Source organism: Ambystoma mexicanum, chromosome 8, assembly GCF_040938575.1.
Source record: "Ambystoma mexicanum isolate Mex_15411 chromosome 8, UKY_AmexF1_1, whole genome shotgun sequence".
Taxonomy (NCBI): domain Eukaryota; kingdom Metazoa; phylum Chordata; class Amphibia; order Caudata; family Ambystomatidae; genus Ambystoma; species Ambystoma mexicanum.
In genome coordinates this window covers 153,595,644-153,619,488 of record NC_090929.1, presented here as the reverse complement: position 1 = coordinate 153,619,488, position 23,845 = coordinate 153,595,644, and the positions used below count along the sequence as shown (strand labels likewise).

General features: G+C 44.9%; 1 protein-coding gene across 2 annotated transcripts in view; it reads right to left on the bottom strand.

The window, feature by feature from the left end:
• Positions 1–23,845, bottom strand: part of C5 (complement C5) — a 478,994-nt gene that overhangs the window by 259,106 nt on the left and 196,043 nt on the right. For both annotated transcript variants that reach the window (XM_069609527.1, XM_069609526.1), the window contains exon 15: positions 6,174–6,303. In XM_069609527.1, the coding sequence (XP_069465628.1) occupies positions 6,174–6,303 (130 nt within the window). The remainder of the gene's footprint in view (positions 1–6,173; positions 6,304–23,845) is intronic.

The following is a 23,845-nucleotide window of genomic DNA, read 5'->3' as shown; positions in this document are numbered from 1 at the left end:
GGAGGGATCACCTACTCCTGAAAGATTTTTGTTTGCAGGTTTGCAAGAAGCTCGGGTAAGAGAGCACGTTATCCATAGAGACCTGTACACTTCTAGTTCTGGAGAAACCTACATGTAGACTTGTGTTGAGGTCTCATTGGGGCAACATGTGGCAATGCAGAAGACAGTTTGAGTTCCAATCCTGGGTGCACAATGTGAGTTGGCAGCTTAGGAATCTCATTCCAACTAAAATATTAAAGTCCCTTTTTTTCCACGGTGCTCCCTTCACTACAGAAGGTTGACTGCTATGGAGTCAGCTCAGATCTTCCTCGCGGGACCTCCGCGCCATCAGGGAACTATTTCAGTCCACTGACAGGTCGTCCATCCACTGACTGCAAGGTGTGACAGTTGACCCCTTGAGAAAAGACTAGGCCTTAACACTGAAAATGAGTGACCATGATAATGTTATTCACTGCAGACATTGGGGCAGATTTCCGTGAAACCATGGTCCATCAAAAATATGTCTTCCAGGATGCCAATTCCGTGGAAACCAACAGTCCACATCACTGATGAAAAGGGTGGTGTGGGGCGGGTGGAGCAGGGGGCTATCCCGGGTGCTGGTGCAGGATCAGCTGTTCCCAACACTCAGTGATTAATGTGTTGTAGAAGTTCAGATTGGAAGAGCTCTGCTCCTGTTAGTTTTTCGTTCTGCAATTTGAGCTTGAGGAAAGAAACAGGGTCTAAAACTGGGGCCTGTCAAATATCTTTGCAACGAGTCTTTTTGTTTCGGCAGAGCATTTAAAATGAGAAGCGGCTGCAGACACACCAGTCAGTGGTTAACTGGGAGAGACTATTGGCCATAGGATGCGCCATAAGAAGTGGACATGGTGGTTTTTTCACATGAGAGGGGTGCAGAACAAGTGGAATACTGTGTGAAAGAGTGTTTACATTCAGGTGACCTTATCGTGCAATTTCTTACACTGTTACTCTTTACTATTATTAGAATAGATGAAAACGGAGGTTTTTGTAGGATCACATTACTTTGCGCATGCAAATACATGTAGACTTTCATTCAGCATGGTGAAAATAAAGTTACAATCATGTTGTTTTTGCTCACCATGTTGCTACACACATTAATACAGTACCAGTTTGGACAGGTATGTGATTTGTGCACTTTTCAACAAATGACTTAACTTTCAGTAATGTTCTTTCTGATGGGTGTTCCTTCCACGGATTCCTCATCTTTGATATCTATCTCCCAGTGCAGCTGCTCTTCGGAAACCATTCGCCTCCAAGGGTTGCAGCATACGGTGACCAGATAAAGATAAATTAAAAACGGAACATGCCATAGACATAGATGTAGGACTACAATAAACACAAATAGGACTCCGATAAAACAGTAGTCCTACTTCTATGTCACTGGACTGATGCGGGGGGTGTGCTCACAGGCAAAATCCTCTCATCGGAGGAGAGTGGCCAGGGAAGGGAAGGGGGAGTAGAACGCATTCACACGCCCATTCACGCGCAGGGAAAGTCGCACCGGGCCCGATTTTGGGATTTCAGAATCGGTTCCCAGCAAAAACCGGCACCATAGCCACCCACCCATCCAATCCCGGGACAGGGTTTATAAAAAAATTTTAAAAACCTGGGACCCCGGGATGGAAGGCAATTTCCAGGGGAAACCGGGACATCTGGTCACCCTACAGCAGCGTGGCTCATGTGCCCCATGTCAGACATGACCTCGGGGCCAGTGCATATAAAGGAAGTGCCCCCGTGACCTCAGTTCCACCCTTTTTACCTAGCACTCTGACCCAGATGCTGGGGGAATGCAGAACCAAGGTGTTCTAGCTATCCGCCGAGAGGGACATATAGGGAGGGCGATCAGGAATCCATAGGAGGGACATCCATTGGAAAGAACATTCCTGAAATGTAAGTAATTTGTTCTTCTAATGGATTCCTTCCTCCCACAACTTCCTCAGCTTTGACAGACGGATATCAGTATGTAGAACGGGAGAAGGGAGGATAGAAAGGATATGATATGATATGGCATTTATAACGCGCATATACACAAGTGTTTAGGACACTGTCTATATCAGAAACTCTGAAGGACTGATAATCATCCAAGCAGTAGTGTTTAGCAAGCATATGCAAAGAAGCCCACGTGGCTGCCTGGCAAATGTCCAGAACAGGGACTCCAGGTTGCATAGCTGAAATGGCAGACATTCTTCTTATGGTATGTGCCCTGAGGCCCTCAGGTACATCCTTACCAGCCAGATCATAGCACTCCGAGATACAGAGGATGATCTACCTCGACTGGGTCTGTTTGGTCACAGCCCTGCCAGCACAAGCACCAGCATAACCAACAAAAAAATGGTCATCTTTCCTGACTTCCCACGTGTGAGAGACGTTGTATTTGAGGGCCCACACCGGATCCTGCCGATGAAATCGTTGCTCTGCCTTGGAAAGGTGAGGAGGAAAAAAGAAGAAAGGAAGAGGGATCCTTTGAGAGAGTTGGAAATCAGAGAACACTTTTGGGAGAAAGGATGGCCTCACTTTCAACGTCACTTCTCCTTGGAGAAGACCACGTGGGGAGGTTTAACTGACAATGCCTAGAGGTCTCTCATCCATCTAGCGGAAGTGATGGCGACCAGGAAAATCACCATAAGGGTGAGCAATCTTAATGAACAAGAATGGGCTCAAACGGAGCTCCCGGAAAAGAAACGTTAACACTACATTTAAATCCCACACCTGAACAACAAACTGGCCTGGGGCAACTGATTGCACAGAAACCTTAGGAATAGCATGGCAGTCGGGGTTGTGAAGAAAAGTGCCCTGCTCTGGGGTCCTCTTGAAATCAAAATGGCAGAAATGCACTCCTTCACAGTGTCAATCTGGAGGCCCACACAGGCCAAAGAAAGCAGAAAATCCAGAACAGAGGATGTGGAGCAAGTAAAAGTGTTCAGATCTCTCTCAAAGCCAAAAACCTACTTCACTAGCATGCATACATTGATTTGATGGCAGGTCTCCTAGTGGAGAAGAGCACATTCAAGACGTCCTCTGAAACATCCCACTCCTTATACCTCAAGCTTTCAGCATTAAGGTTCAGGCTGTTGAGGTTTGTGTGTAGGATTCGTCCCTCCGATTGGGTGAGGAGGACCGCCCTCTGCGGAAGGCACCAGAGAGGGCAGATGGACATGTCCCGCAACTCAGGGTACCATGTTCTCAGAGCCCAGTCTCGAGAGATCAAGATTACAGTGGACCCGAAAAGACCTAGCCACCTTAAACCCAGCGGTATGATAGGGATTGGCGGGAATGCATAGAGTAGTTCAAAGTCAGTCCCACTCAACTGTCAAAGCGTCCCCCAGAGCTCCCTGCCATGGAAATCCCCTGGAACAGGAAATTCCCTAGAGCAGAACCTCCTGTACTTCCTGTTCACACTGGAAGCCGTCGTCCAGATAGGGAAAAACAGGGATGTATTCCCTTTTGAGGAAATCTGCCACCACTGTATGGTGAAGACCCTGGTTGCTGGAGAGAGGCCGTATGACAGGACCTTGAATTGGTAATGGCAAATTCCCACCTTGAATCTCAGGTACTACGTGTGTTTCCTTTGAATGGGTAAATGGAAGTAGGAATCCTGGAGATCCAGGGAGACCAGACAATCCTGCAGATCCAGGGCCTGAAGATTCTGGGCTGAGTTAACTATCTTGAACGTGTCCTTGCATAAGTACAAGTTCAGAAGCCTCAGATCCAAGATGAGGAGAAGGCCCCACACTTCTTTGGCACCAGAAAATAGATTGAATACAAGTTTGTTACACCATTCTGAGTAGGGCATTGGTTCTTTGGCACCCTTTTTCAGAAGTTGATGGACCTCTTCCAGTAGTACAGGGTCTGGAGGTAAGAACTGCTGGTCCGTATGAGGGAGGCAATGAGCAAAAGGGAGACATTATCCCTGGCGAATTACCTGTAACGACCAAGGCATTGGAAGTTGTAATCATCCATTATCGGCCAAACAGGGATATCCTGCTTCCTACAGAGGAGAAATGGTGGAAGTCTGTTTCAAAAAGGCTTCGCACTTGTGGCAGCAGAGGGCATCTTGGAAGTTGTGACGCCTCATCTGGGTGCACCTCTACCCTGACCCCTGTTGGAGCGACACTGCACCTGCTTGCCTGAGGGGGCCTGACCCCTTCCCTTGTGGGCATAAGAGGTGAAGAGCTGAAAACACCTGCCCCTGCCTGCAGTGCCCCCACAATGCCGCTGCTGGGCAGCTAGTACCAGAGACTTTGCAGTCTCCTTCAAAGCATGGAATATCTGCAGAGTTTCATCAGCCTTCATACTGAACAGGTTGATGCCATCATAGGGCAGGTCTAGAATCTTTTCCTGGACATCCAGAGCGAAACCTGACATTCTAAGCCAAGAGTATCACCTAAACCCGTGCCGGTGTCTATTGTCCTGGCCACACGGTCAGCAGTATCCAGGCCCAATTGGCAGATCTGGCAGGATGTCTCCCTGCCATCCTTCACCAGAGCCTCATACACATCCCTCATGTCACCCTCAGGGATGTGTTCTGCCGCCTTTGAGATGAAAGAGGCGTTGGTGCATCTGGACCCAGGCTCGCAGAGTGAAAAACCTTCCTGCCCCAGGCATCCAGTCTTTTGCTCTCCCAGTCAGGGGCAGGGGTTGGAAAGACATCGTTTTCAGGTTGGCTGTGGCAGCCTGTACAACCAAGCTCTCTGGTGATGCATGGCAGGAACAGTGGATCTGAGGGTGCTGGCCTTAGCGAGGTGATAGAAGACAGGGTCTATGAAATAAGTTGAAGCAGAACTCTTATGCTTTGTGCTCGTTGTAGATCGTAGACCTCCTGCTGTTTCCTTGGATCTGCACCTTTTAGTACTCGCAGATTGTCATTTAGAAGATATTAAGGAAGAACTATTGGGTAGAAGCAATGCTCTGTATACTACATTATTAAATACCTGGAAATTAGTAACAAACACAGCAATACATCTCCTCCTACCACAGCGTCAGACCCTTTTGGCAAGTTATTCCTTGATTTTCTGCAGATGAATGCACTACATGACTGTGAACATATATCCCTCAACATAGCTGCACTAGGAGCAAATTGCTCATATCTTCTCATATCAACTTCAAAAGAAAAGAGGCCACAAAGCTACTGAAGTAGGAAATGAAAGGGCTGCGGAAAAGAAAAAGAGTAGCAAGAAGGTACCACCAGATTAGCAGTGATTGACAGGTGGGTGGGACACAAATCACATGAGCTAAATACACTTTCACCAGCTGACTAACTGCAACAGAAAAGAGGCTGGATAGCTGCTTAAGTAGGGAAGGAATGGTTGGGGAAAAGAAAAGGAGCAACAAAACAAGAAGGCACCAACAGTTTAGCAGTGATTGACAGGTGGGTGGGGCAGAGGACAGGTGACCTAGATCCACTTGCACCAGCAGACCAACTGGTGGTGCCAACTGAAATGCTTGACTAGCCTGCCTTTTCTATGAAATTCTGATAATTCATTTTAAAGATGTTCGCAAGAATTAGATCATATTCTGTTCATCCCAGCCTACAATCACCCCAAAAATGAATTCCTAAAAGCCCTGCCTAAAGTAATGTACTCCAGCACTCAAACAACAATAGACATCCCCGTCCTCCCTCTCTAAAAGATTCCCAGTGACTGCTGAAGAGCTCCAAAAGCAAGTGCATTTTATAGACAGGTGTAACTGCCTCTCCAAACTCGATTATCCAGATCTCTCCAAAGCTGGAAGAGTTCAGCAAATCCCAAATACAGGGGCAATTCCAGTGATTCGGGGTTAGTGCAAACGTATTCGCCCAGGCTTAATCATTACCTATAAAAGATCTATAAATGGTCGGGATGACAACTTTATGGTACAAAACTCAGTCCAAAGGTAACAAAAAGTACAAACATTGGGAATTGCAATCTCAAAGTACTAGCACTGCAAACTGAGCCTGACTAGCACTACCCCACTAATCCACAAGACTCATTTTAACTATGGGTTGAATGTGGTCGACCTAGTATGTAAAGCAAGTAGTCGTGCAGTCCAAGTCTAGCAACCCTGTTGACAATAGAAGCTAATGAAGGTGGTGTGGTGGTGTTGATGGGCCTGGCAGACCCCATCTGCTGCCAGTTGTTATGGATTTGTGTAGCGGGGTCTATGCATTGTGTAAATACCTTGACCCACTGAAGCCTTCGCATTGGCGTTAGTGATGAAGGTAAGTCCGGCCAAGTTGAACACATCTGCATTGTCCTTTCCTCCCCCGGCGCCACAGCCCAGGTCACTCTTTTCAAACTCTCGCAGCACCTGCATTGAAAGGGGTTCAATTGGAGGGAGAGCAGATTATGGCATTATCATGGGTCCGTAAACATTCCCTGTGAAATGGCTGCAATATCGATAAATAACCGTATTCTATAAAATAGCAAGGCGATGATCAGTGGCCTTTCCGGTTATTATGGCATCTTTAGAGGCTTTGGGCCAGTTCAAGGCAAATGGCATAATTATGGATCTACTGTCTTTCCCTGCTCAATGGCAGCATGGTGGGTTTATCACCATTCCCTCTAAAACGACAGAATTATGGTCGTACCTTTCATTGTACAATGACAAAAAAGGGTCAGTGACCCCACCCTGTACATTAGCAACATCACTGAAATTGATATTTCCCTATAAAATGTCAACCTTACTGATCAGTATCCTTTCAATGTACAATGGCGACAAAGCGTGTGGGTGTCCTTACGCTTTACAGCACAACCATTATAGACACATGAACTTCCTGTACAAAATCATCTGATAGGCTTCCCATGGGAACACAAATAGGAATCCTATAGATAATTTTAATGGGAAACCCATGGGACATCCATATGCTAATTTCCTACATGACATAGGGTATTTAATAAAAACAATAACTTGCTTTGTACACAGTGCATGCTGCATCAGATTCTGCTATTCCATAGTGCTGCTAATTAATGTTACTATTACCCAGTTTAATGACACTCAATATGTTGGTTTTGGAAGGCTAAAGGCTGGGTTTTGTACGATCGGACCGAAAAAAGGTCGGACCGTACAAAACGACCGAAAAATGCTACCACCAAAGGTTCGAACACCAAGGGTTCAAACCTTTGGTGGTAGCATTGCAGGTAAGTAAAACATTTTTTAAAACACTGCGGGGGCTGTAGGGGTGTCCCCCGCAACACTCCGCTCACTATACTTTACTTTATAGTGAGCAGGGGATTGCGGGGGACATAAGTGTGTTCTCATGAGAAAGGTGCACATTTTTGGTAGTTCGCACCTTTCTCATGCGAACATTCCGGCCGCGGCAAAATCAGCCGCGGTCGTATCACTTGAAATCAAAGGCTGAGTGAGCCCAGTCTGGTTCCAACCTGCGACCTGCAAACTGAACACAGATTGCAACATGGAGGGCTCAATTCACTAAACTCTCTGAACTGATCTATATTGGGAGGCATGAATAAGACTGCTAAGTGAGGCTTGTTATAGAAAGTACTATCTTTATGTATAAAGCTGAATGTATGTATGTGTGTATGTTTGTCTGGCTATACAAATCCACACCGTTGAACCCATGTCTACCAAATTTTGCATGGATTCCTCTTTTGTCCGGGGCAAGATTGTAGTCTATGTTTGGATGCAACAAATTAACTCCGTAGACATCCGGATTTACTGATGCGCACCCTGATTCACTACAATAGGTACTAGAAGGAGGCAACATTTGGAAAAGTGTCTGAAGCAAAATGTTCAATGTATTGGTTATTCCTTTTAAATGTATTACTACTGTATACGGTTCGAAAGTGTTTCTTAAAGCATTTTTAAAGGGAATTAAAAAAGAATTGTAATTCTTTTTTTATCACGCCACTCCAAATATGGGAAATGGCAAAGTTACAGTTTACTTAAGTTCAATCACGAGAAGAGAGTACAATCAATCAATCTTTCTTGGACATTTTCTCAAATGTGCTGAATCCATTGAGTGACTGAAACATGCCACACAAAGAACGAACATTACTGAACATTACTTGGAAAAGCTCCATCTGATGCAGAGCGAAAATCAATATCAAGAGCTTCTGAAACACAACAACAAACAGCAGCACGAAGTGCTGGCCAGAGGACAAGAGCAACTTTCTCCACGGCAAATGAGATGCCAGAGCAAACTGAAGCAAGATTTGCCGACAACAGGACAAGAGCAACATCCTCCAGGGCAAATAAGACACCACTCAATCAGGACACGGGCAACGCCGGATACCCCAGCTGGTAGTAGTATAATTGTAAGTTACTACTACGACGCTTATCCGTCTTTCATATAGGAACTCTTAAAATAAGTTTATAAGACTATCTTGTGTAAATCCTAATAAAGACTTGTACTACTCTTCACTTGTGAGCTATGCCTAAGAGTCCACCCTGAATTCAATAATAATCAGTAGAACATGATATGTGGGTTTCCGTACAATGGTGGCATTCTAGGTTTGTGGCCATTATCTGTAAATTGGCATCCTCTTCATTCTCTAAACATTCCATGCACTACATCAATGTATGATGGATCAGTGGCATTCCCTTGAACTATTGCAACCTGGTGAGCCTGTGACTATTGATTGTAAAATGACACATTAAGGACCTGTGACCAATCATTGTAAATTGGCACATAATGGGTATGTGAGCTTTCTTTGTAGAATTACACATTATTAGTCATTATCCTCAATTACACAATGACACGTTATGGGTATTGTGAGGACATAGAAGAATGAGACAGACAAGGTGGGTCATGTTTGGGGCTACAAGCTTTTATTCATTAAGGAAAAACCTATCTCTCCCTACTTCTAAGGGCTTGCCCTGCCTCAACCTAGAAAGACTTTAGGGGCCTGTCAGAATGTCCATCCAAAAATAATGTGTTCTCCGTCCTCTGTCAGAAACCTAGCAATCTAACCCTAACACTTGAACCAATGTTTCCAGAACAAAACTAAAGTTCCTTCACCAGGAGAATGGTAGGGTTTGCTTGGCTCGACTTTGGTTCTCACTCTGGTACTGGTTTCTTTCACCCCCTCCAGGGGTCTTTTAATGCTAGACCCATCGTGGACCACGTGCTGTTCGACCCTGCTTCTGTTGTGATTTCTCCCACCCTGTTCTGGGGCTCTCTGATTATCAGTCCGGCTTGGGCTGCAGGCTCGTTCAGCTCTGGTCTGTTTGAGATGTCTCCAACCCCCTTCAGGGGTCTTCTGATGATCAGCTCTTCTGGGGCTATTGTGCGGTATTCCTGTCCTCCACTTGTCAGTCCTACAATGTCGAATTCCTTCTGTACTGCAGTGTTCCTTGACAGGGGAGACGGTGGCAGATTGCACAGTTGGCGTCTTTGCTCCGGTTCTTCCCTTTGGCGATAGAAGGTTTTTATGCCGGTAATTCTCGGGTTGCTTATGGCTACTCCCTATCCCAGTGGTCCCGGATTTGTCCAGGCCCTTGCCTTGGTAAAAGCGGCAGCTTTCTGGAGGCTGCCTGGAGTTGCGCCCTACCACGCTGACTGTGTGACTCTCCTGGCAGCTTCCTCCTTCGTGGGAGGGACTTCCTTCTCTGCTCTCCAGCCAGGTCTCTCTCCTTCCCTGGCATGGCAGGTGGATTTAGGTTCCTTCTTGGAGCAGAGGGGGAGAATCCATTGCTAGAATGTAACATGGGGAATGATATATATCAATCCTGACATAAAAGTACCATCATGCAACACCGGGCATTGTGGATGGCTTCTAGTTAAAGAGCTTGCAATTATGGTGTCATAACAGAAGCTGGATCGGACTGATGCTAGGCGTTGACTCCTGGGTATATTAGTTAGTGTTCAGATGAATATGCTCCAAGGATGATCCCTTGGTTCATGATGTGGACTGACTTACGGAATGCAAACATATGGTTCTGAACACGAGATGCTAGATGGGAGATGCAGAACCATGCAAGTACAATATCAGCATAAGCTATCTAAAACTATAGTCAACTCATGCAAGCCTATCAAACGGGTAGAGTTTACTAGGTCCCAGGCCTGCAGAACCAGAACATTGTTGATGCTCTTTGAAATCACAATGGAACATTTTACTAACATGAGAAATAACACTTTCCCAGCAAAACAACTGTGTACCTGAGTCAGAGATTAGTCAACGCCTGGTTGATGCCCCAGAACTTAGATGTCCCCCATTATTCCAGCATAAAAGAAACAAATATGGGTTTATTTTATGAGATAGACAAGCATGTGACGATGGAAGTAATGTGTTAAAATTGATTTTCTATGAGCCAAAGACCCCTCTTATGCCCAAATCTCAGAATTACACTTTCAGGTATGGGCCATTGGAGAGAAAGAATATTTGAATAGGCTGTTAGGAGATTTTTTCAAAGCCACTCCTTGTTTATGGTTCCGAGAAGCCAACCTCAGTGCGTTTGCAAAGTCTTAACACAAAGGTCTAGCCAAACTCTTATTTGGTGACGTGGATGAGCGGCAAGACTTAGACTAAGGAGATCCCGTGTAAAGTACAGTGGACATACACAAGAATGTGTCAATCAAAATATTGTCCACACGAGTACGTATAAAAATGCACATATTTATTTATTTAACAGCAGAGATCCATTAAGCTAAAACAGTAGATGGTAAGTTAAACAATATACACGCACACACAATCAAATTTAGGTGTCCAAATTCGACATCCGCCATTTTAGAATTAAAAAGGGAATAGATATTACGTTTGCAATGACTCAAAATTGGGAAAAAACTTGTTTAAACAAGTTGTCACAAGCTTATAAAATTAAAGGCAACACCAGCTAAATGTCACTACATTTAATGGGTCCACCTCCGACATAGGAGTAAATTGTTAACCACAGATCCATGTAAGTGCCAATGGTTTGAGTACTTTGGGGAGTTTTCGCATGTCAACGTTCTTCTTAGGGAATAATAGGGCAGGTAGGTAAGTGCCGTAAGATAGTGACACTTTTTGAAATATCAAAAAGATAGGCTTCTCATGTAAGGAGGGAACAGCTACCAATCCTGAATGCCTATGAGGATCCCAGACAGGATTCCTACACGGAGGATCCGCCATCAAAGTATGACCAAGGTAGCTGCAGGGAATTATTTTTTGCCCAATGTTCATGAATGGGGATCACCGGGACACAGAAAAGGGTATGAATACCAGCCCATAGAAACCCTAACAGGAAGGAAAATGACCTATGGTAAGTCCAAGCCAGGGATCTGCAACCTTTGGCTCTCAAGATCTCTTGAACTACAATTCTCATCAGTCTAGCCAGCATGGCCAATGGGAAGAGATTATTGGAGTTGTAGTCCAAAATATCTGGAAAGGCACAGGTTTCAATCTCCAGGTCTAAGACATTGAAGATGTCTGCTCTCGCCATAGGTTACGGCTTTGGAGGTTCAGGAGTCACGGTGGAGAGTGTTCTTTGTTTGACAACTTTGGTGGCTGGGCCAGTGGCTATTTGGTTTGGTTCTCCATCAGCGACCTCACAAAGACCACCAATCTGAACTCAGGATGAAGCTGATGAAGAACTTCTACTTCAGATCCAATGTCAACAAAGGACCCCTGGCACAGGGTCAGCAGACATGAAGTCAAAAGGCCAAAGGAATGAGACTCCAGCAAGTCTCGTCTTCATGCTAGAGAGCAGCAGCAACAAGGCAGCAATGTCTAAGGCTTGAGATTAAAGTACACGGTGAGCTTCACAGCACCAGGATGTGTGAAATCCAAGAAACAGGGGATGTCACTACTTCGGATGGTGTGTGCCAGATACAGACACATAACTTGTCAAAGCACCAGGAGGATGACCTGATGCAGAACTTTGGCCACCACTTAAAAGAAGGCTTGCTCAATGGAAGGTCTCCCTTGTTGAAGAAAAGAGCATCACTTCACTTTACGGTAGATGCAGGGGGTGTCCCAGCAGCAGTGTTCCTGAATACGTCTGCAACCGTTCATGCTTCATATACTTGGCTGCAGCCCCTTACACAGCCCACATTTGTTCCAGACACGCAAAGACTACTTGCCGGGATCCACAAAGAGAATGAGTCTTGCCGGGAAGGAAGATGCCAAAAAAGACAGCGAAGCACAAAGACAGGGCTTAAATAACATGGCCAGCTATTCTGAGGAATGCAAAGAAACAAAGTCTGCCATGCAGTGAAAAATAAAAGGTACACATGATTTCACAAAAACAGTGTCAAATAAAGGTACTACAGCCGCAGACCTGTCTGGACCTCACGTAGTATGGGGAAACACAGGCCCATCTGCTCTACACTCCAGAAGGGAGCTAGTAATGCTAGAATAGACTACAATGGCGAACCGGTCTTCCCTCCATTGGTAGTCCTAATTTCTAAGCAGTGTCCACAACAAATACCAGTTAAGCAAAAGAGTGAGGTTTAAAAAAAAAATCACACCCTGAAATCAGGCCAGGGTAAGAAAACAGCAAATATGTGGACAGATGCAACAGCTGCAAAACTAAAAAAGCCCTTTCCTAACATAGATCAATGGCAAATCTATGATGTAGATGTTCTGGTGCACGAGGGAGTACCTCATGGGTGTTCCCGCTGCGGTGGTGGGTAGGGCTCCTTTGGGCTGTAACCTCACGCACAAATTACTCTAATTGCTTATGACCTCTTTTCGCCAAACATGTATACACGACACGTGTGTTCTTTACTTGACTTGCATGCTAGGCTGCCCTGAAATGTAGCCACGTTTCCTATTTTGCAGAAAATTGAGACAGAAACTTGATTGATTCATTGATATTCCTTGTGGGGGGTTTGCTTTGAAGCAAATGCAGGCTTCAGATGCTTTCTAAGATGGTCTTCATACTCATCTGTAGTGGATGCATTAATCCGGGTTTGTTCTTGTGTTTGGCCAAGGAGATGTTGGTGGATGACGTAGTCGTAGTTGCATTCTAAAGTGTGTGGATGGATAACCGTGCCTGCGGCAGATGTCCACCGAAGTGGAGCGTTTATGCATACCTTAAGCTCAGATGGGACTTATCTTTGATCTCACTGTGTGATCTGATCATCTGTGTGAAAAAGACAAACATTAGCTTCTATTTTCACCTTGGTCAAAAGACCTGAAATGATGGACTGGCCACACCGCCTGAAGGGCATTTTCAAGTTGGTGAAATTCTACTCCAGAAGAGGATTATGTTTTGCTAGCAAAGGCAATGTTTTCATTCTGATTATCATTGTTATGCTACAAACTGTTCGGAGTCAAGCATCTGAGAACCCTATTTCAAGGAAAAAGCACAAACCTTCAATGATTAAGGCCAACAAAAGGGCTTGAGCTAAGCTTCTCTTTAGGTTTTCTCTGGCCTGCGCTGGGAATTACTCCAATCACTCCAGGTGCTGTGAACGTGGCATCTTTAATTTAATTTGATGATTTATATAGCATTTCAGACCGGATTTGCGAAGCTTTTAAGCACAGTAATAATCAATGCCACTATCTTACCAGCTTGTGAAGCTCAATGTATCACTTGAAGTAAGGAAGAGTGAATGGTGGAGTGAGCCCAAGCGGGGTATTGAACCCTTGACACAGAGCATTGCCCTGTTCCCAAAGTGATTGTGCCAGGCTTGAGCTATGCTCCCAGCATTGGATTCCTCTAGATTCAGGGTTCTTAAACATTTCAGTTAAATGCTCTAATTATGACAAGGGTAACCAGTACATTTGAGTAAATTCCTGTAGCATCTGATTGCATAATAATGTTAGTCTGAAGGGGAGTGTGTCCACAGTCATACAGATCACACGAGAAGCCCACTTTAAATTGTGTAAATATCTGTCTTATCTGTTGTCTTTCTTCATCTGTAGTACAGGCACCTGTCTTTTTAATTTGATCCTCAGCCATCCGGGAGAATTCATGCAATGCCTCCACTGGATGCATGTATGTATCTTACCCAACCTGAGCAGATGGATTCTGTTGTAGAGGGTAGATCACTGAGGGATGTTTACTTGTTTTCAGTCTGGAAAACCACTGGCCCGTTTTGTAGCCCTGTAAGGAATATTCAGTTTGAGCACAGTTGCAGCTGAAAGAAGGTGAGAGCATATGTGTTGTCCTTTTTATGTTGAAGGCTCTTGGTGTTGAGTATATCACCCATTCATTGTGTTAGATAGCCACGCTAATTGTGTGACTATTGGCACATTTTCCATTTGACAGGTGCCTTCATTGCTTCAGGGCTGGTGGATATCTCAGCATGTCATTGGCAAAATATTCTAGCAGTAAGTCAATAATAAGATTGTTCAAACCCAGAGAGATAGACTGCGGAATGATTGCCATTCCAATCCTGGGCTCCTTTTCAAAGTGATTGATGCGGGGTCCTTGATTGTCTATTACATTGGATATTGGATCACCTCTTACCGGCAGCAGAGGTGTAAGGGAAGCACTGAGGCCTTGTTGTTGTGGACTTGTATTCAGATGGATCATTGCATTGGGCCCATTCTGAGTTAGGTCCTTCCTAACTGGTGAGGGCAGTGTGGGTTGCCTAGGACAGGCAGGAATGGAAATATATGTCTTTAGTGGCATATCTACAGGTTACAGTAACACCTGAGCTCCTCTCAAGGCTTATTCACAGTTTGCCAAGTCTACTGGGTCCCCACCAAGGTGTGACTAAAGCCTGTGGTTAATTACATCATTTGTAAAGCCCATTTTATCTACAACACCATTCCCAAGACACATGAGATGTTTACTACTTTAGACAATCCACAAGTTGCAACTTATGGTAAAGTGTAAAATGCATTGCTCTGTGGTGAAGACAGGGTGTGGCCTGCAGGACATACCTGGTTCTTTTTTCTCCAGGGCCCAACCTGCCACATTAAATAGGGGTGAGATGATGGCTGTGGCGGCAGGCGCTGCTGTTCATGAATTAGGGGGATACTGCCCAGTATGTATATAAATGCACACGCTTTAAATAGTTGAACTAATTCCCACAACCAAAATTTTACTGTACACGAGGGGAAAAGCCCCCAAAATGTCATCAGCCTTAGGACTCTGCAATGTGGTTCCTCCATTAGGTGAAATAAAATTATCTCCCCAATTCCTGTGCTTTGCGTGGATGGAAAAGGAGCGCATGCACAAGACTAAACACACACCTTCTTAGGAAGTATTCCCCTACATGACTGCAGGCACTGGGGTAACAGGGCCCCCACAGACCCCACAGTGCGGGGGGCCCCACCAGCACATGCCCAGAAAATAGTTTATTTTTGATGTCACTCTGCCTTTACAAAGAAATTATTTCTGTTATGGTTCGGTCCTTAACGGAAATAACATCTTTATGAAGTCAGACTCACTTCAAAAAGAAACAATTTCTTTTTGGATTAATAGGGCACCCCTCAACCCCATGACATGTGCGTGTGTGAGTATATGGTGAAAGAGTGCACGCTTAAATGTACGGGTGGCTGCCTGAGTGTGCCTGTATGGTGAAAGGGTGCACACTTAAATGTATATGAGACTGCCTGTGTGAGTGTATGGTGAAAGGCTGCACACTTAAATGTACGGGTGGCTGCCTGGGTGTGCCTGTATGGTGAAAGGGTGCACACTTAAATGTATGTATGGCTACCTGGGTGTGCCTGTTTGGTGACGGGGTTCACACTTAAATGTATGGATGGCTGGGTGTGCGTGTGTGTATATGGTGAATGGTATATGTGTTTGCGTTCAAGGGTGGAACAAAACCTACATTTCGGGGTGGCTAACCCTTTCATAGATCGGACTTGTCTAGAAACCTTGTCAGGTGTTGTCAGAGAGAAAGAGGAGAAAGGAGGAAGAGAGGTAGAGATGGCCAAAGGCGGTCCAAGAGAGGAAGACGGAGAGGAAGAGGGGACGGAGGACAGGATGTCCTGAGTTTTAGTGGAGAAGTGAGAGGACAGAGCCATACAGAGGGCCTGGGAGGGAACAGGAGAGGTAAAGACTGCAACAGGATTGACCAGTTCCTGGCAGATTTTAAAGAGTTTTCCCATGTTGTTAGAGGTCGCAGAGATGCAGGCTTGAATGTGTGTTCTCTTCTTGATGAGTGTTATTGCTTCGACTGCCATTTTGATGAAACCAGTCTAGGTATATCTTAATGTGGCCTGGCAAGCTTTACTGTATTGTTATTACATGTCTACACTGGTCTACATTGTGCAGCCAGTGGGACATGTTTTACAATGTGGCATGGCATTTTTAATAGCAAAGCATTAATGGTCCTGTGCACTGTTGGTGACTTGCATGTATTGGATCGGTGTTACCCTACAAAACAATAGCAAACAGTCTCGCTTTTTAGCCATTTTATCTCAGAAAGTGTGCTGTATATCACAATAAAACACATATTTATATCTTTCTCCTAGTGCAGTGTGCGGCATATCCCTTCAGCAGCACGTTTGTGCGTATTGCACAAGCGTGATAATCTAGGCCGTCCCAAAGTGTGGCGCGACCCGTGGTTTGTTGCTGAGTTGGGGGGGACCTCAGCATGGCTCGCAGGGTGGCCCCCACATTTTATGTTACTCCACTGACTGCAGGATGTTAAATGTACGTTCTGCAATGTTCAAGTGCACACAAGAGGTGCCCACCCATATTGCGTTTCGATGCATACAGCACTCTTCTATAAAGGACAGCACTAAGGGCTTCTGCAGGCAGCCCGTAATGCGAAAACCAAACACAAATAAAGCCCAGTGATATCTGTGCATAGTCCCAGCTCAGGAGCCAGCACATCTGTTTCAAGGGCAACACCTTCATTTGCAGATGTACAAACGGTATGCACAGCATGCAGAGTGCCAAGATACAGGGACGTAATTTCACCAAAAAGCCAGGGGTAACGGAAATTACATCACACGACCCTTGACCCCCCTGATGACATAACAAGAAGTGGGGTAATTTGACCCCGCCCCAAGTGACATCACAGGAAGTGATGGCAAAAGCCCTTCAGACTTTGTAGATGCATCTAGCACCAGGTGGTCTCATTTCAGCCAGATATAAGAACCGAGGCACAGAGGTAGGCATGATTTGTCCCCGATTACACATTTGGGGAATGCCATTTTCCAGATTCGACGTGGGGTCTATATGTAAAACATACATAATGCAGTATTTCTAACAGGGTAACTGAAATCTGTAATGCAGACTACATCCAGTGTATGAAACATCTATAGATCAATGGACACAGAAGTATGTGTTATATGTGGCGTTGCTGTGTTAAGCCAGAAAAGCACCGACTAACCGGGAGAAAAATGCTGCACGAGCAAGGCCTGAAAATTAAATAATTGACCCGGATTTAGTAACAACAAAATTCCCTGGTTATAAATGTATATATGATTCAGCTACCACTATGATAGAAGAAACCTATTAGACTGGTCTGCGTGCACAGACAGGAGTGACGGGTGATATTGTTATCTTTGCTGCAGTATAATACCTGGGAACGTTTTTTTCAATATACCCAAGAGCACTCCCATAGTTTGTATTATCTAATCGTAATACTGGGTGCCAGAGGACCTTTAAAAAAAACACCATCTAATGTAATATCATTGCTGCACACATAAATTCATAGCACTGCACAGTTATTTAAAATTGAAAACACCCACGAGTTGCTTCTCATCTGGGGACTCATTGGCAGACTTGAAGGCGCGCACTGCACACTACCCCTTTGTCAGACCCAGTGGTGCCCAATGGCCTAGCACAAAATCTGTCAGCTCCCCTGCGAGCCATGCTGTTGGGGCGCCCCAAGCCCCTTAACAAAGCACATGGCACGTAACACCCTGGGCCATTCCGAACCACCATGTGTGCAGAATGTCCATGATGATTATGCCGCTGCAGGGGCATGCACTACTGCAAGTGAAACAAGTAAATATGCTTTTCAATCAAAGCTTAAAACTTTAACGTAACATAGAGAGAAGGGGGTGGTGCCTAGTCCACAAATATACCAGATGAATAGTTTTTTTGGAGGGTGTAAATATAGGGATGTGATTTCCGCTCAGCATAGCGAGGGAGACCGAATTAACGAAAATGGGTTGAGGGGGGAACGGGGGATTCTTCAACCCCGCCAGAATAAATGTTTTGAATAATGTGTTAAAATGGTTAAAATGGGGCATTACAAACCACACTTTCTGGGAAAATGTGGGTAAAAGGCCAAAAGTGTGGGTAAAAGGGTGTAGGGCAAATCATGAAAAACGTACAATAGATGCAAGTCACCAAAAGAGCACAGGGCATTTCCCAATGCATTATCATAACGGTCCCTGCAATATATTCCAGTATAAAAAAACATTTATATGCTGGCTGTGCCCATACATTTCCATGCTGGCTCCACCAACATATGATAGTATTCCCATATAAGACCATAGTTATGTTTGTTTTAAGACATTTTTCTATAGTATCATTACTGACACTGGGCACAAAACTGGCTTTGCCAATATATGTCAGTACTCCTATGAAAGTACATATTCCCGTTGGTTTGGCCATTAAAGGTGACATGTTACAATAGGAAAACCTGTCCAAACGGGTTCCAATGTAAGCCAGTCTAGACCCATAGGAACACTTACTCTGTTTGATTCATCATAGATGCTCAGTTAATAAAAAGTCATGTTACAGTGAAGAATATACAGGCCGCTACACCAAAACATCAGTCTAGCGAGGTAATACTACGTATCATGCTTGCTTTATCAAAGGTGCTCAGTAATAAATAACATGCCACAATAAGCAATGGCTAGATTGACTGCACCAAAATGCCAGTCTAGCCAGGGAATGGCACACATGAACTTGCCTTTGCCCCAAAATACCAGTAAAATATGTAAAGTCAATAAAGGATGTGGCAGAAATGCTCCAATGATCCCTAGTCTCCGAGGGCCTTAAACTCACTCATTTATCTCCTTTCACCCACCGGTCACTCGCCCATGCATCTTCTCTCGCACTCAATCACCACATAGACACACACCGAACCCAACCCAGAACATTCAAACACACACTGCCACATTCATACTCATTCACCCACCAGTCACTCAATTGTACAACCTTTCTTACCTCCACCCATTGCATGTTCTACACAGGCGCCGCACACAGCCACCCACCCCGAACATTCAAAAAGACAAAATCACATTCATACTCATTCACCAACCAGACACACACACGCAGTCTCTTACACCCACTCATTGTATTCTCTACACAGGCATACACCCATCCACTTATTGCATTTTCGACACAGGTACACACCCACCCACCCAGAACATTCCTAAATACACATCACTTCTCATTCACCCACCAGTCACTCACACATTCTCTTACATCCACTCATTACATTGTCTACACAGGCATCCACCCACCCACCCAGAACATTCCTAAATACACATCACTTCTCATTCACCCACCAGTCACTCACACATTCTCTTACATCCACTCATTACATTGTCTACACAGGCACACACCCACCCACCTAGAACATTCAAAAATACACATCACATCACTTCTCATTCACCCACCAGTCACTCACACATTCTCTTACATCCACTCATTACATTGTCTACACAGGCAAAGAACATTCCTAAATACACATCACTTCTCATTCACCCACCAGTCACTCACACATTCTCTTACATCCACTCATTATATTCTCTACACAGGCACCCACCCACCCACCCAGAACACTCAAAAACTCACACCACATCCCTTCTCATTCACCCACCAGTCACTCACACATTCTCTTACATTCACTCATTGCATTCTCTACACAGGCGAAGAGAACACTCAAAACACACATCACATCACCTCTCATTCGCCCACCAGTCAATTACACTTTCGCTTACATCCACTCATTACATTCTCTGTGCACAGGCACACTAGCAACCCACCCACCCAGAATATTCAAAAACTCACACCACATCCCTTCTCATTTACCCACCAGTCACTCACACCTTCTCTTACATCCACTCATGGCATTCTCTACACAGGCACACACCCACTCACCCAGAACATTCGGAAACACACACATCACTTCTCATTTACCCACCATTCAGATACATACATCTGACACACACTTCACACATGTAAAACACACATCATATTACAACAACAAAAAAATTCTTACCTTTTTCTTGCAGCTCCGGTCCATCCTTCCAGGCCCCCTTGGCTCCTCCATGCTGCTCACAAACAGGAACCAGGAAGCTGTGAGAGCTTCCTCGTTGCTTTATGTGAGCTGCAAGGAAGCTGAGGGAGAAGGGGATGGAGCTGAACGTGGCATGTGACATGTGCCACATGTCACGGTCAGCTCCAACCCCAACTGAGTGCCTCCCTGCCCAGCCTTCACCCTAATGGGGGAGGACTGGGGCGAGGACCCTCCAGACCTGGTGTGGTGGGCCCCCTGCGCCGACAGATGGTTCCACTACACCAGGAACACCCTTTTTCTTTTGGCAAAAAGAATATTCTTTTTTTTATTTTAAGTTGGGTTCGCAAGAGTGTCCCAGGGGTTGCAACATCCCTGCCAAGATACATGCTTATGTCAAACAATAATTACATTACAGGCAGGTCACTATCCCACGGTTCTTGTAATTCTTGTGATAATAACGAATAGAAAAAGCAGAGATGTATTTTATAACGAAACATTTACAATGAAAAAATACAATTCTTAAAAAAATAAGTTGCCCCCAAGCTCTCCATTTCCCTGTTTGTAGCCCCGCCCAAACCCCTCCCCACTCGTTTTAACCCCTTACCCCACCCTATATATATATATTTAATTAAAATTCTCGATTTTCTCTTTGTAAAAGATTTCGGTATTAAATACCTCTCTGTTTTTTATTCGATTATAATCACTGGATACCCTATCCCAGAAGCACGTATGAGTTGTGTGTAAATCTGAAAGCAGTGCCACCATAGGGTAGTGTGACAAAGTCCCCAGCCTGTCCCTGGGTAGGATGCAGGGAAATGGTGCTAGGTGCTGGCAGTCGCACCATGATGCTCGGGCCAGGTTTGTGTGTGTGGGAGATCTCCTGGTCAACCTGACCATGCGTTGAGGTGAAGGCAGTGGATCCTCACAAAAGATCTGCTGTGCCGATCCTGGCCCCTTTACATTGCGCCAAAGATCAAACCCCTCTGTCCCGTGTTTGGCCGTTTTAAGCAGTGTTAAGTTTTGAAAGCCAAAGTCCTGTGCATGGCCTCTTTAAGTGACTCCTAAGCCTTGCAATATCTCAGAAAAAGTTGCACCCTTGCGATGCCCAAATGCATAGCCTCCTGCTTTTGAACTTGTCCCTTTGTGTGATCATTATGGTAGGAGAAGTCATAAGATTTTAACACGACTACTCTTTATAGGTTTAACCTCTTTTGTTGATCAACTGCCGCTAGTCTGGTGTTGTTATGTACTCCTTCTTTGGGTTTCTAACCAATCGGGATAGGTTTAACATCTTTTGTTGATCAACTGCCTCTTGTCTGGTGTGATTATGTACTCCTTCTTTGGGTTTCTAACCAATCGGTGAAATAACTTTCATTTATTATCAACCAAGAATCTTGAAATCTTTGTATCATTTCCAGGCTTCTGGTGGCTACTTTCAATTAAGTTATTCTCATGTTGTACCCTTGCTTCACCTGGGCTTTGATGTTTCCTGGCTTTTCAGTGGACCTAGTTCTTGCTGAGATGTGAACAGGTCACACACACATGTGCTCGCGTTAGGCCTCTGTTCTCTATTTGTTCCCTATTTCATCTACGGCACTGTCATTTTTTTGACTTGAGATATTGTACGTTTCCCGGAGCTTTAGAGGGTTGTTGGTTACTGGGATGGACATTTGGTCTTCAGAGGAGAGTTCTGTGTTAAAGGGCCCTGGTTATTATTTTTTCCCAGTTTAGCCTCCAGCTTTACCCTTATCTCTTAGAGATCTGAAGGTCACCTTTTGACGGGTACATTCCTCCTGTTCTGGTCTGATATAATTTGGTTCATTTAGGGCACCTGTTATCTAAGATAATCCCTTGGTTGGTCAAAGATGAACATTTCTTACTGGTTTTTGGATTATTTGGCGGGGGCGTCTCCTGAGAGGATGATTTCTGATTTTCTTTTGAATGGAGCATGGGTTAGCGTCCTTTCTGGGCTCAGACGTCCTTCTGTTGTTTTCTGCCTTCTAATTGTGAATTCGCCCATGCAGTCAGTCCTCAACTCCTAAGAGGAGTCACTCACTCAAAATGCTGGGACTGACCACATAGAGTAATGTTTTGATTACTGATTGAAATGGTCGGTCATTGTGCCACATTATGAGAGTGCCAGTCTGGTAAAAATGGCGTAAATAATGCCAGTAATACCGGTTCTGATGTTTTTACCAGAGTTTGCCGGTAGGGGCAGTGAACTACCTGCACGCCTGACATGCTGGAGGTTCAGGCCTCTACTGGCAAAGAATGTCCCCAATCACGTGATTGCAGCAAACCAATTCCTCATGTAATGGGGATTTACCGCCGTTGCGGGCCCCCATAATATCCCAGTGACACCAGGATATCAAGCGCTGGTAATGGTAAGGCAGGTTTGTCAGTAACACTCTGGTATTACAGGTGGGTTACCGGCAAACCTGTAAAAACACACATTGTCTCTACTTGTTTTTCCAGAGAGGCATCTCTTTATTCCACTCTATTATCCTTTTGATATTTTTTTACATTATACTATGGTTCTGCCATCAGACAGCAATGGAAAGATCCTAGATGTTAGACAACAATAATTATTAAGGGTCACTTAAAGGAAATGTCTACTCTAATAAAGAAACAACTCTGTGCTTATCGCGGCTCTCCAGAGTGTATGGCGCCCCAATCCCAAAGGACCCCAAACTTATTCTATTTGGAATAGGGGGCAAAACAGACCTTACTAAATATGAAAAAACTTTTATGAGTGTGGCACTAGGGCTGGGGAAGAGACTAATGGCAAGCACCTGGGGCTCTGCAGACAGGATAAGAATTGACCGGTGGACCAATGAAATGGACAGGTGTCCTCCCTGGAAAGGCGAATTTACACGGCAAGGGGGTGCCCCCGGAAGTGCCTGAAAATATGGGGGAAGTGGGAGGAATAGGAACAGTACCAGGAACCGGGGAGAGCCTGGATGCACTTCGAACGGCCTCACAGTGTATTGAACCAACCTTCTCCTCCCGTTGAGGGACTCATTACCAATTGCAATGTCATGTGTTATGTTCCCGCTGTTAAGTCTCCTATTGTGATTATGAATGTGTACTTGTGCTGTTTTCTTGTTGGAAAAACCTAATAAAAAGAAGTTTTAAAAAAAATAAAGAAACAACTCACAAGTGAAATCCCCATTGTATTTAATTTGCGTCAACATTGCTTGTTACAGTGAACATCACGGTATGAATTTGTGCTGCCTTATTTTTGTAGCGAGTAGCCTACTTGCACATGTCCCACCATTTAAAAAACCCAATGCCCGCTAAGGTCACTGGCCAGATGTTGGCTAACATGGCACATTTTTAAACACTTGGGAGTATGGGGCCCACAGTCTTAAAGAGGCTGATGCAAGGAAGTGTAGGGTATAGGCCAGTGTTGGCAATGTGGCATGCTTTTGTTCTGCGTTTCCCTACAACATTAAATTCTAAGACTGGGATTACAGATAATCAGGTCCCGTGGATTGTGGGCTGGAACTGCTAATCTCAGCCCGCCTTCCACGGAACCTGAAGGCTGCTTCCTGTGCCCCACACTATCATCTTCACCCCACCCTTCCATCCCTTCTTTTTTTTAAATATCCCCAACCCCACTCCCCAGCCCTACTTACCTGAGTGTTGCGGCGGCGACGCCTGCCGCTGCAGCTTCTCGGCATCTCCCTTTGCCGGCCGCCATGGAAATAGAAGAGGGTCTCCTTAAGGAGCCCTGCCTTCCATCTCTGTGTCGGCCATCTCGGAACAGTATTTTCTATGAATGAACAGGGCGCCGCG